The 12,277-nt window shown below is 57.0% G+C and overlaps 5 protein-coding genes across 5 annotated transcripts; 2 read left to right on the top strand and 3 right to left on the bottom strand.

The window, feature by feature from the left end:
* Positions 1-1,990: 1,990 nt before the first annotated feature.
* Positions 1,991-3,126, bottom strand: VTJ04DRAFT_4406 (uncharacterized protein; the record flags this gene model as incomplete). The annotated part of the gene is made up of 4 exons (XM_069362413.1): positions 1,991-2,630; positions 2,689-2,753; positions 2,815-3,008; positions 3,069-3,126. The coding sequence occupies 4 exons, from the start codon at positions 3,124-3,126 to the stop codon at positions 1,991-1,993; spliced, it is 957 nt and encodes a 318-aa protein (XP_069219362.1).
* Positions 3,127-4,262: 1,136 nt separating this feature from the next.
* On the top strand, positions 4,263-5,936 carry VTJ04DRAFT_4405 (uncharacterized protein; the record flags this gene model as incomplete). Its single annotated transcript, XM_069362412.1, has 1 exon — positions 4,263-5,936. One exon carries the CDS (start codon positions 4,263-4,265, stop codon positions 5,934-5,936), a length of 1,674 nt encoding a protein of 557 aa, XP_069219361.1.
* A 498-nt stretch (positions 5,937-6,434) lies between these two features.
* VTJ04DRAFT_4404 (uncharacterized protein) lies at positions 6,435-6,803 on the bottom strand (the record flags this gene model as incomplete). The annotated part of the gene is made up of 2 exons (XM_069362411.1): positions 6,435-6,475; positions 6,605-6,803. 2 exons carry the CDS (start codon positions 6,801-6,803, stop codon positions 6,435-6,437), a joined length of 240 nt encoding a protein of 79 aa, XP_069219360.1.
* A 56-nt stretch (positions 6,804-6,859) lies between these two features.
* Positions 6,860-7,957, bottom strand: VTJ04DRAFT_4403 (uncharacterized protein; the record flags this gene model as incomplete). The annotated part of the gene is made up of 5 exons (XM_069362410.1): positions 6,860-6,947; positions 7,018-7,124; positions 7,215-7,497; positions 7,586-7,668; positions 7,742-7,957. The coding sequence occupies 5 exons, from the start codon at positions 7,955-7,957 to the stop codon at positions 6,860-6,862; spliced, it is 777 nt and encodes a 258-aa protein (XP_069219359.1).
* A 589-nt stretch (positions 7,958-8,546) lies between these two features.
* Positions 8,547-11,063, top strand: VTJ04DRAFT_4402 (uncharacterized protein; the record flags this gene model as incomplete). The annotated part of the gene is made up of 2 exons (XM_069362409.1): positions 8,547-9,453; positions 9,520-11,063. The coding sequence occupies 2 exons, from the start codon at positions 8,547-8,549 to the stop codon at positions 11,061-11,063; spliced, it is 2,451 nt and encodes an 816-aa protein (XP_069219358.1).
* Positions 11,064-12,277: the final 1,214 nt, after the last annotated feature.

Here is a 12,277-nt window from a genome sequence, read left to right as displayed (position 1 = left end):
TCGGTTGCGGAGGAGGAGGAGGAGGAGGAGGAGGAGGAGGAAGTGGTGGTGGCGGTGGTGGGGTGTTGGAGGCTGGCTCGGTGCTGATGGAGGAGGGTGTAGGCGCGGGTGAGGTTGTTTTGGCGGCAGGCGGCGTCGAGGATGAGGTAGGAGAGGATTTCGGAGAGTTCGAGCGGGGTGAGGGACGTGGAGGGTAAAGGAGCGGAGGAGGTGGATGCGGGAGGGGTGTTGGGGTCGTTGTTGTTGTTGTCAGTGGTGGTGGTGGTCGGTTTGGTGAAGCGGAGGCTGGAGTTGGACCAGGAGCGGGAACGGCGGGGTTGGTGGTTGGGTTCTGAGTCCTGGTCTGCAGTTGGATCGGGTTCAGTGTTTTGGTCCAGGGGCTGGTCTGGCTGTTCCTGTTGCTGTTGTTCCCGTTCGCGTTGTTGATGGTGTTGTTCCACCCGTCTCCGCCGCTGCTGCTGTTGCTGTAGTTGCCTCTCCAACTGTTGCTGCCGCAGAGCAACTTGCTGCTGCTGGATCTGAAGCAATTCCCGCCGCTTCCGGTCCTGCTCTTCCATGTGCTGGTTCATCAAATGCGACAGGGACGGGTAGTACGTCTCGTAGGCCCCCGCGAGGATCCCCGCGCGCGCCGAGAAGAGGAACACCTGCGTGGCGAAATGGTCGCGCCGGCGCGAGGCGACGAGGCCCTCGCGCAGCTTGCGGAGGGCGGAGAGTATAGCATCGAGTTCGGCAGCTGCTTTCCCGTCGGGGTTGGGTCCACCAGGTTTGTTGGAGGAGATGTTGGGACAGCTGGCGGCTCTGGAGGGAGAAGCACCAAGTGGCGTGTTGGGCTGGGGACGTTCGCGGATGGGAAGCCGAAGGGAGTTGCTACTGGTAATGGAGGAGTTCTTGCTGCGAGCGCCGGCCGGGTCAGTCTCAGAACGAGGACGTTCTTGAGGTCCTGGTTGTGCTGCTGCTGCTGCTTCGGCGGCGGCTTCTGCGGCGGCGAGGGCATGTTGGGCGAATTGCTTCTGCAGGGTGTCGCGGTCGCCGGCGGCGGTGCAGAAGGCGAGATAGCGCGAGACGATCAGGGCGTAGTAGGACTCTTGGACTTTGTGGGAGAGCAGCCTGACGGTGGAGGACGAGGTCAGCAATGGAACCTAACGGAGGGTTGAGGTGGTCAGGTTTCAATCGAGACCAAATGCCGACCTCTTTTCGCCCTTGGAAGGCAATCCGTATTCGGCGAGAGGGTCCTGCTCGATGGGCTTCAAGCGTCCCTGACGCCCGGGGGGCGGTCTGTTGGATTTGCGCATCATGGCGGTGGGTGTTTGGGAAGGGCGTCAAGCTTGGGAGAGCAAACAAAAAGTTGACTAGAAGTTGTTGATGTTGAGTCCAAGTTGCATTGCAGTGCCCCTCCTGAATGGAACTGCCCCGCCATTGCTGCAGCTGGTGGATAGTTGCCGAGCCAACACCAATTGTTAATTGTTCCATCGTAAACACATACATGAATGGGTATATTCAACAGGAAAAGGTAACAGCAAGGAATATATCGATGGCAAGAATTAACCAATCCAACCTTTAACTGCAGTATTTGCTCATACGGGACGGACCAGTTGTGTTGGTTCATGGATTCCTTAACGCTCAGAATCGGGCTGTTGGATGAAGCTTCTGGCTTCAAGCTACTCCCAGCTCCATATGTTGGATTGGGATATCTGCATGACATGAGACGGGACTACGTTGCCTGGCTCCATGCCCCAAAAGTGTGCCGATGCGTCTTGGATTATCTGGTCTGATAACATGCTAGAATCCAGACCGTAACCAAAATGAGGTGGTGCTAGCTATGCAAAAGACAAACACCAGGCTCTATCACCAAACAACCTGTCGTGTCCTGGCTTTCTGGAAATACCTTTGACAGACACCATTACAACCCCTCAACCCATCCCAACCGACCTTCAGGATATTATTCAAACTTGCCCAACATCAACCCCCAACCAACCATTTCCCTACCCCTTCACAACTTGGCCTCCTTCTTCTCTTTCTTCCCCGTCTTCAAATTCTTGCTCACCTGTCCCGTAATCAAAAAGTCCGGATACCTCATGTCCGGATCCAACCCCACCCCAACCCCACCCTGCCTCCTCCAACCCGCGCCATCCACCACCAAGATGGTGCCGTTGACATAGCTCCCCGCCGCGCTGAGCAGAAACACCGTGGCGTCCGCAATGTCGCGCACCTTGCCCCACTTGCCGCTGGGGATCCCCTTGGCCAGCTCCTCGCCCGTCACCAGGCTGCTGGCCAGCCTCTCCATGCCCTCGGTTCCAGCGATGGCGCCAGGGGCGATGCTGTTGGCGGTGACGCCCAGGGGCCCGTACTCGAGGGCGATGCTGGCGACGATGTTGTCGACGGCGGCCTTGGCGGCGGCGACGTGGGCCTGCAGCGGCATGCCCGTGTAGTGGAAGGTGGCCGAGACGGCGATGAAGCGGCCGCCCTGGCCCAGGGGGTGGGATTTGGTTTTCTGGGCCGACGCGACGAGGTGGGGGATGGTGGCTTTGAGGGTGTTGAAGGTGCCGAGGGTGTCGATGTCGATGACGGTTTTGAAGGCGTTGGGCGAGAGGGCTGAGATGGGGGCGATGAAGTTGCCTGCGGCGCCGGCGCTGAGAGGAAGGGGGGTTAGGATGGTTAGGGGTCAAAACGCTGAGTGAGGATACCTACATGACATAGTCGATGCCGCCGAGCTCTTTGACGCAGCGGTCGGCGGCGGCTTTGAGGGCGTCGAACTGGGTGCTAGTTAGCTTACAGAACCGGGTTGGGATTGAAGGGGTCAATGTGAATACGTACGTTCCTAACATCGACGCCGCCCAAGCCCAGCACCTTGGCCCCAGGGCGCACTTTGGCGATCTCAGCGGCGGCCTTCTCGGTCTTCTCGACGCTGCGGCCAATGATGCAGGCGTTGGCACCGAGATGGACCAGGGCGCGGGTCTGAGCGCTGCCGATGGTGCCGGCACCGCCGGTGATGAAGAGGACACGGCCGGCTGGGAAGTGTTAGCGTTTTGTGATGAAGAGCTAGAGTGATATATAGATGTCTTGTTTACCAAAGATGCCGTCGGCCCAGGTGTCGCTGAGATACTCGGACTTGGGGGCGACCGTCATGTTGTTTTGTTTGTGAATTAGTTTGTGATATTTATTTACTGGGCTTTGTTATTCTTGGAGCATGTCATATAAGAGAATGTCTGGCAAAACTTCAGGATTTGAGGGTTGTAAGCTTAAATAGGTACACGTGCAAGTGGTGCAGTGCCAGGGGAACATAGGAACACAGCATGGGAGGTCACGTTCATGTCAATGATGCATTCATGCATGCATCCACCCTCCAGTTACCTCGGCTGGACCCACTCTGCACCGGCAGCCGATGTGGGGCACGGCCCGCCCCCGAAACCCCGGATCCAGGGACCAGTTGGGGTGCGGGTGCATCCAGGGTTAGGGTCGGCTTGGGGACGGGCAGATGGCTGCGCATTGGATGGGCGACTTCAACTTCTGTTGGCTTTCTCATTGTCCAAAACAATAACTAAGACTGATCTCACTTCGAAATTGGTTTTCAACTCAACTCCAGCCATTGTTCACGATGGGTCAATAGGGATCGGATTTTATCCCTATTTACAGCCCACAAGTCTCATGAAGGTTAATTCCCGTCAGAGCAGCATGAAGTAAATTGAAGTGCGCGACAAAAAGGCTCTCTTTCTTTTCTTCGCGACTCTTTCACTCAACAACCATTTCGTCTCCAAGGCACACCACACCACACCACATCACGCATAGCGCCAGTCGTGACTCGGCCATTCCATCACTCATCTACCGACTTCTGGAAACCAGCCATAATTTTTTTGTGTTTTTATCGCGTTTTGGCCGTTTCCTGGCGTTGTCTCTTTTTGGTCAACTCGGGTCATTCAAGTCAACAGCGCCCCACCAACACGTCTCTCCGTCACTCACTCATTCACCGCGACTCGCCTATTTAATCATTTCACCTCTTCATCGCAAAACTCCATCACCAGTTCTTGTCGCGGAATTTCATCCCAAGTCCTCATTACTGGAGTTCATTACAAGCTTTCGTCGCCGAATTTCATTACAAGTCGCGGAATTCCCTCACAACTTGCAGACTTTCCCTCTTCCATCAACAACTCGCAAAGTCCATCCCAACAACCACAACCACCTTCAACTTCACGTCGCGGAATTTCATCTCGCGTAATTCCATCAAAACAACCATCACAACCTTGATCAACTTCACACCGCCAACCATGGAAACCGATTCCCAACCTCCGTCCACCGCTCCCCCGGGTAGGAAGAGGGCCCTCCCCTTCAAACGGACCGCTCCGCGATCCCCAGTGACCCCTCAGCTCGACGACTCGGGAGACCCCCTTGACCTCTTTCGCCATTCCAAGCAAGTCTTCTCAGAGGTCGTTGATGATCTCGAGAAGGAGGCAAAGGAAGCCAAGGAAGCCAAAGCCGAATCATCGCAGGCCTCACAAGAGAACGTGAAAAAGCGCAAGAGCTCGCCCACCGGTTCCGACTACGAACCCCCCGCTGCCCGCCGGCGCTCCTCCACCGGCCTGGGTTCCCAGAACAATCACGTCGATGACGGTGACGACGACGGTGATCTGATCGTTGACGTAAAGGGCAAGGGGAAAGAAATCATCCCAACCAGAGCACTCTCTACACCCAAAGTTATCCACGCCACCCGCATAACACGGAGCAACTCACGGCACACCTCCCAAACCCCAGCCGGTTCTGGCTCTCGCGCTCAACAGTATGATCCCCTCTCCATCCTCGACTCATCCGACGACGAGGACTCCGGCCTGGCCCTCAACCTCTCCGGACCCTCCGGATCAGCACCCACCCCAAACCAGAAGAACATCCCACCCGCAGCCACCGCTCAGCCCAGCGACCGCTCTCCACCCGTCAACGTAGAAGAAGTCTCCCGCGAATCCAACTCCCAACTGATCACCACCCAACCTGAACCCACCACTGTCACCAACCGACCCAGCAGCACCATCATCAACCCCACCCGACCACTACCTCAAGAACCAGGCGATGGCCTTTCCGAGTGGGTTGCCAAAGCCCGCGCCATGCGCGCCGAGCGGGCCCAAAAGGAGGCCACCGCGCCCGTCATCCAAATCCTCCTCAAATCCCGCATCCCCTCCATCCCCGCCAAGCCTGTCGTGGTCAAACGCCGCACCAGCCAGGACGCCAAGATTCTGACCAAAGCCTGGACCGTGCTCACGCACCAGCAGTACCTCAAGAGGCTCGCTGCCGGCCTCGACACCACCAACGCCGACGGGCAGGACGTGATTAGCTTGCTGAAGGAGCTGATCGACGGCAACCAGTACCAGACCAAGCTGCTGCTGACGTGGAAGAAGCGGCGCGTGTTTGGGCAGTGCACCATTGAGTCGCTGGGCGTGGCGGTGGATGCGAACGGCAAGGTGGCGGGCCGCGGGGAGGGGTATGCCCTCGCCAACAAGGAGGGGGAATGGGGCATGGAGCTGGAGGTTTGGACCGAGGAGGGGTTTGCCGAGTATCTGAAGAAGCAGGGCGCTTCGAAGAGCGATGCCATCACGCTGTCTGACTCGGACAATGACGACGACGATGATGACCGGCCGGCCGAAACATCGGCAGATCAACAGCAGCAGCAGGAGCAACAACAACAACAAGTCAGGATCCGCGTCACCCTCAAATCCCGCACCCACGAGCCGCTCAACGTCCTCTGCCGCCCGGAAACGGACGTCGAGGACCTCATCCTCGCGTTCCGCGCCCAGCGGGGGCTCGGCAACGTCGAGACGGGCGACGACGGCGGCTGGGACGTGTCGGTCTGGTTCGACGGCGAGCGGCTGCAGGAGAACCTCCTGGTGCGCGATCTGGACGTGGATGTGGATGAGGTGAATCAGTTTGAGGTGATGGTGAAGAGGAAGGAGTGAGCGTGGGCTGAGCACCGAGATGAGCATTGGTTGGCTCGCGAGACTGACTCACGACCTGGGGTTCTTCTTCTTCTTCTCATGGCTTCGTTGGGTGGAGGGATCAATATCGGAGCACGACTCTGCCTACCAACCTGAGATTCCCAGGAGGGCTCCTATGAGCGTTGGGCCACTAAGGTCTCTATCTACGTGGGTTGGGCATTTGGAGTTGAGTTGAATTGGTTGGGTCGGTAAGGGGTTTGGTTGGGTTGGGAATGCACTTGCCTGGGCAGAGGAGCAGCCAGCATTTTTATACCTGAGTTATACAGACGGGAGACGATACCACGGATGGTGATGATGATGATCATGATTTGGGGGTTGTAGGTGCACATGGAATTATTACTAGCAAGTCTTTTTTCGAGAGCGAGAGAGGCCACCGAGATACCTAGTCAGGTGCCATACTATGCAGGCAGGCAGGCAGGCAATATACCTGGGGCAAGTCACGGACTTTTTCTTCATGGACTACCTGAGTTCTAGCTCGATCATGACGGACAAGGGGTAAGCTGGAGATAGATGAAAAATCAAGGGGCGAGAGTTTGTGACAAGGCTTAATATTCCTACCAGGTAATAATCAATCCGACAAGTCTCTCTTGCTGAACAATGTGCTCCCGTATAAACCCCAACTAACTGACCATAGGTACAGCAGTGCCTAGTTTGTTCCTCCCCCATCCCTTGAACCTCGAGAACGCTCATTTGTGACGTGACATGATGATGACACTTGAAGAAAGAAAAGTAAAGGACGCACCCACACACAACACCCCAGATATGACGCCCAAACGCCCGACTCCGACCCTTCCAAAGACCCTGTTCGTTGTTGCCCTTTGCTCCCATTCAATATCAGCCCCATCTCTATCCATCTTTATGTTGGGCCAGTACCAGAGAAACGCTTAGAACCGCTCCTTGAGACGGCTGGCGATTATCCTCAGGTTGTTGTAGACCTTGCCAGGCTGGGAGCCGAGTACGAGGGACACGATGCTGGGAAAGGGGGTTAGTCAAACAAAAGCCAAGCGACCGACGGGATGGTGGAGGAAATAAAAGAACATACCTCTCCCGAGCCATGCCAATGTTCTCGAAAGCGCCGAGAATATGCACCTTCGACCCGGCGAGGACAATACGCGTCTTGGTGGCGTTTTCGATGGCGAATTTTGTTTTCTACACAGCATCACACACACACAAGTTAGCCGTCCATCCATCCATCCACCCATCCACCCAGCCAAACTCTCCACTCAGGACAAAACTCACCCCATCCTTGCCAGCAATCCGACCGATGGCGCGACTCAGGGCGTCCGGTCCCAACGTCTGGCGCACGTCCTTGATGTCAAAGGACTGGATGTACAGCGAGTCGAGACGCAGCAGGGCGATGGCGTCGTCAATGTCGAAGCCCATGGCGAAGGCCGAGACGAAGTCGGCGCCCATCTGCAGCGCCTCGTTGGACACGGTGTGCTTGGAGGAGCGCAGCTCGACGCGCTTCTCTTTGATGTTCATGCGCACTTGGAGCTTGCAGTGCTCGACGAGAGGGGGGTAGCTGGTGGTGGGCGGCGGTTAGGTTAGGATGGCTGGTTTGGCTGGTGGCTGGGGATGGATGGAAGGGAAGGGGAAAGGAGATGTCGTACATCTTGGTCCAGTTGGCCTTCAGGGCGGACATGCGGTTGGGAGGGATGGGGATTTTGCGGGTTTCAGAGCGGCGGATGGGGTCCTTTTGAAACAGATACCGGTCAGCAAGGCTTTGAGGCTCTTGATGCTTGGTGGATAGGTCGGTGGTCGCATACAATGTCCTTCCCTGGGGCAAACTTGGGCCTCCCCTCCTCGTCGATGGCCATGTCTGTGGTGTCTTGGGCAGGCTGTGGTGGCGCGGCAGCCGCAGCATCGGGCTGTGTGGTGGCCTGCTGCATGTCGACGAGGAGCTCATCGTCGTCCTGGGGAGCGGGCAGCGGGACATTTTCGGGTGCCGAAGCGGGTTGGAGGAGGGCGGTTGGCGCAGGCATGGTGTAGGTAGAGGTAGATGGGATCTGGTCTGTACTCGGGAAGGGAACGATTCGATGTGTGATTTGGTTTGTACCAATGTCACGGTCGAGTATTGTCTTGGAGTCTCGGGGTCGCGGAATCGCGGAGTCGTCGCGAAGGGGTGTGTGTGTGTGTCGGTGAACAAAGGTTGCAGATATTGTTCTGTCCGGGCCGAGAGAGCCTCAGGGTTGTTCTCGAGGTGAGGTGCCTTTTTTGGTGGAGGGGTTGAAATTCGTCAAAAAATGGTGGTCCACCGCCCGGCAGTCCAGGCTTATCGCACCTATCGGGCTTATCGATTGGGCGATAATCAGTGGAGACCTGCTAGTGCTCCGCAATGGGGCCTTGTCCCGCGTCATGGGCCAAATCTGCACATCTGCACCACCTTCAACTTGAACTTGACAGAGCTTGGCAACCTCTTTCATCCGCCCAAAACTCTACTCTCCAACTCTTGCTCGGGCTGGGTGACACACCCTCCCACACAGTCACTCTGCCATACCATCCCCATTGACCCCGACAATGCCCTGACCCTGCTGCCGGAGCTCCCTGCTCGCCCCAGCATGTCTTTCAACAATGACTTCTAGCGCGACCACCACCCAACTGGGCCGCCATGTCTGGGGCTCCATCCGCGACTCTGTCTCCCTCCTCGCCGCCCGCTTTCCTGGTCGTCGTCCCCTCTCACCCGCTTCTCCTTTCGCGGCCACACAACCTCCGCCGCCACCACCGCATGCCCCGGGCTCCCGCTTGTACCACACTGCTCGCCGATTCTTCCAACCCGTCCCCCCGCACATCTCGCCCCGGAATGTTCGGAAGAGCTGTACCTCAGGTGGACTTTTGCTGCTCGGATTGACTTCCAGCCCCTCCTCGACAGGCGCCGTCGTGACCACATGTACCGCCGCCGCGGACTCGGCCCTGGTTGGGGGACCGGCCTCCAAGGCCTCGCTCTCCCACCTCGCCCGTCAAGCATGGAAGCAGAGCTACCGCCCTACCCCGCGGGGTCCCAAGTTGGCCGTCGCAGGGAAACGGGCCAGCAGCACCAACACCACCAGCAAGGATAGCAGCAACGATAAGAGCTCCGGCAACAAGAATGACGGCGATCAAGTCAAGGTTCCAGCATCCAAGAGCACCGAGCCCGAAAACCCGCAACAAGGTCCTTCCGCTGCTACCCCTCCCCCTCATCCGCCCGAGAACCCCGCCAACAACGAGACCCTGGCCGACTCCATGGCCAAGTACCTTCACCTCCCCAAGATGCCTCACCGGCCGACCAAAGAGGAATTGCTGGCGGCGGCAAACGGGTTTTGGCAGCGCCTGAGGGTCCGCTTCAAGTGGTTTTCCATCCGGAGCATGCGGCCGTGGAACGCCGATGAGTGGGGTGCCTTTGTGTCATGGTTCTTGTTTGGGCATCTCGTCTGGATTCTCGTCGGCACCACCACCTTCTTCTCCCTCATTATTCTCCTTATCAACACCGTTTTCGCGCAGGGTAGGTGATTATTCTTGGACATTCATTTTCTATCGAGGGGGAGAGGTCACCGCTGACAAGAGACAGAAACCCTGGCCAAGTGGGTGGGTGACTACCTGACGCAATCCGCCGGTCTGACCGTCGTCTTCGAATCCGCCATTGTTCCCAAATGGAGAGACGGCGTCATCACCTTCCGCAACGTATTCGTGTCTCGGCGCCCGGGTCAGACACGGTCGTCAGTCAGGAAGGGTTCCTCGGATGCCGCCGCCGAGGAGGCTGCCGCGGCGCGGAAGGACGGGACGGCTGCTGCCGAGGAGGAAGAGGACGACGGCAACTACACCCAGTTCGACCTAACCATCGACACCGTCAACGTCACCCTGTCGTTCCTCAAGTGGTGGAATGGCAAGGGCCTGCTCAGGGATGTCGAGGTCAAGGGCGTCCGGGGCGTGGTCGACCGGACCTCGGTTCGCTGGAGCGATGACATCGGCGATCCCCTGTCGTACCGGCATGAGCACAACCCGGGCGATTTCGAGATCGAACACTTTAAGCTCGAGGACCTTTTAGTCACGGTTCACCAGCCCGACGGGTTCCGGCCTTTTTCCGTCTCCATCTTCTCCTGCGAACTCCCACAGCTGCGCAAGCAGTGGCTCTTTTACGACTTCCTCTCCGCGTCACACATGTCGGGTGCCTACGATGGCTCACTGTTTACCATCCATCCCCGCCAGATCCACGGCGTCTCTCCCGCCGACCGGCGCACCAACGACGAGTTCGGCGACCCGGCCGTCTGGAAGAAGACCTCCCGGATACGCATCGACGGTCTCAAAATTGACCACCTCAACCGCGGCGTCGACGGTCCATTCGGGTGGATCTACGAGGGCAACGTCGACATTGTCGCCGACATCATGTTCCCCACCGACCCGGCCGAGGGCATCGGCAAGGTGATGGCCGAGTTCTACGACAAGATGGAAGAAGCCGTCACCAGCAATCGCTACCTGCGCATCCTCGAAAACAGCAGCGCCCGCAACCGCCGGCCCGTCATCGACATTCTCGACAATTCCACGTCGGGAGTCTTTTACAGCACCGCCGACGAGCCCGTCACGGTCGGCACGCTATCCTCTCCCCTCGAAGAAGTGTTATCCAGCACCGACCCAGAATCTCCCGAACAGCAACAACAACAACAACTCGAGGAGGAACAAGTAGATGCGCAACCACCACCACCAACAACAACACCCAGCGACACCAAAAAACAAGAAACCCCCACCCAATACCTCGTCATGGACATGCGCATCCACCTCAACGACGTGCGCGCCGCCGTCCCGCTCTTCAACAACCGCCACATGAGCTACGTTAACCAGGCGCTCGTCCGGCCCATCGTCGCCTACATCAACGCCAAGCGCACCTACATCCCCGTCACGTGCCGCATCGTCAAGCGCCTGAGCGACTTTGACGGCAGCTGGACGGTCTGGGATTGTGGATTGATGGACGACACGTCGGCCGAGGTGTACGCCGCGTTTGCGCGCAGCGTGGTGGACCAGCAGTCGAGGGTCCGACGGTTCAAGAGGGTCGGGCTGTGGACGGTGAGTTTGGTGGTGCATGCTTTGTTGGCGGGGGTGGCGGGGGATTTGATGTGAGTTTTTAACCCTCAACACTCGGGCCTCGAGAAGGTTGGGTAGGTAAGGTATGTGGATGGGAGGGGTTTGTGTGATTTCGCTTGTTCTCTCAAGCTCCAAGTCCACCTTCGGGTTGGGCTGGGATGTGTGTGTATATATGAATGCGTGTACGATCAGTTATGGATGGTGGGACGGATTGACCAAAAAAAGGGGGGGCATATTTGTTTCTTTGTTTGTTTGACACTCGATACATACACTGGTTGGTTGGTTGGTTGGGAAGGCATAATAGGGAAGGGAGGCGTTGGTTATGTTTTTGTTCTTTTTTTTCTCCTTTTGTGTCAGTCAACAACCTTCCTGCTGGCGCGGTGGTCGGTGGTAGGTACGGATACGACGACTTCATAATACGGAAGTCCTCCTGTGTCCCGCGTTACCTAAGTGTATACGGATGGCTCCGGTAGGTCAGGTATGGAATGGAATGATGACACGGAGTATGATGGTGGAGAGAAAGAGTCTAGATGATCGTCGGATCAGATTAGGGGAGGAGTGAGAGAGGGGGAGTTCAAGATCTGAGAATATACCCTCTCAACTCTATTTGTGTATAATGTACATGCAAAAGCTCTAAAATAAAAGAGTGCAACATACTCTCACAAGTTGCCTGCCAAACTAAGAGTCAGGGGACACGACGACCTCTTGTTGTCCGATCTAGAAAAGAGCCTTGCTCAACAACACCAACTGCACCAAAAACACACACATAGGTAACTACATCCGATGCGATGCAAAAAGTGTTCATGCCGGTGAAGCAAGGCAATCTCTATTAATCCCAGTCCCCGTCACAATCAGGACACTTCCCGATGCATAATTCTATATGATCCGCAACAATCCAACAAACAACAACAACCACCCGGTATGTCTCTCCTTTCTCATACTCCGAGTAAATCTTCCGTCGTCGTCCGAGGATGACTGACGGAGGACCTCAAATCCTCCCTCTAACCCTCCTCCATCAACTATCTTCCTTCCCTACTACCTACCCACCCATCCACCCAACCACCACCACCCTCCTCGCCCTCTCACTTTAAACCTCGACTCGGGCACACTCAGGCGGGGGGGAGAGGGGCGGTACAACCTGTGCTGATCCAGTTTGCTTAACAAACAAACAAATCAGAACAGCACAACTCGGACTCGGCGCGCGCACACATCGGGTGGCTTTTTTTTATGGGTCATTCTCTCTCTCTCTC

The sequence above is a fragment of the Mycothermus thermophilus genome (assembly GCF_041956435.1).
Source record: "Mycothermus thermophilus strain CBS 625.91 unplaced genomic scaffold VTJ04scaffold_3, whole genome shotgun sequence".
Lineage (NCBI taxonomy): Eukaryota > Fungi > Ascomycota > Sordariomycetes > Sordariales > Chaetomiaceae > Mycothermus > Mycothermus thermophilus.
The sequence above is the reverse complement of the archived record's forward strand: the minus strand, read 5'-3'. Positions and strand labels throughout refer to the sequence as shown.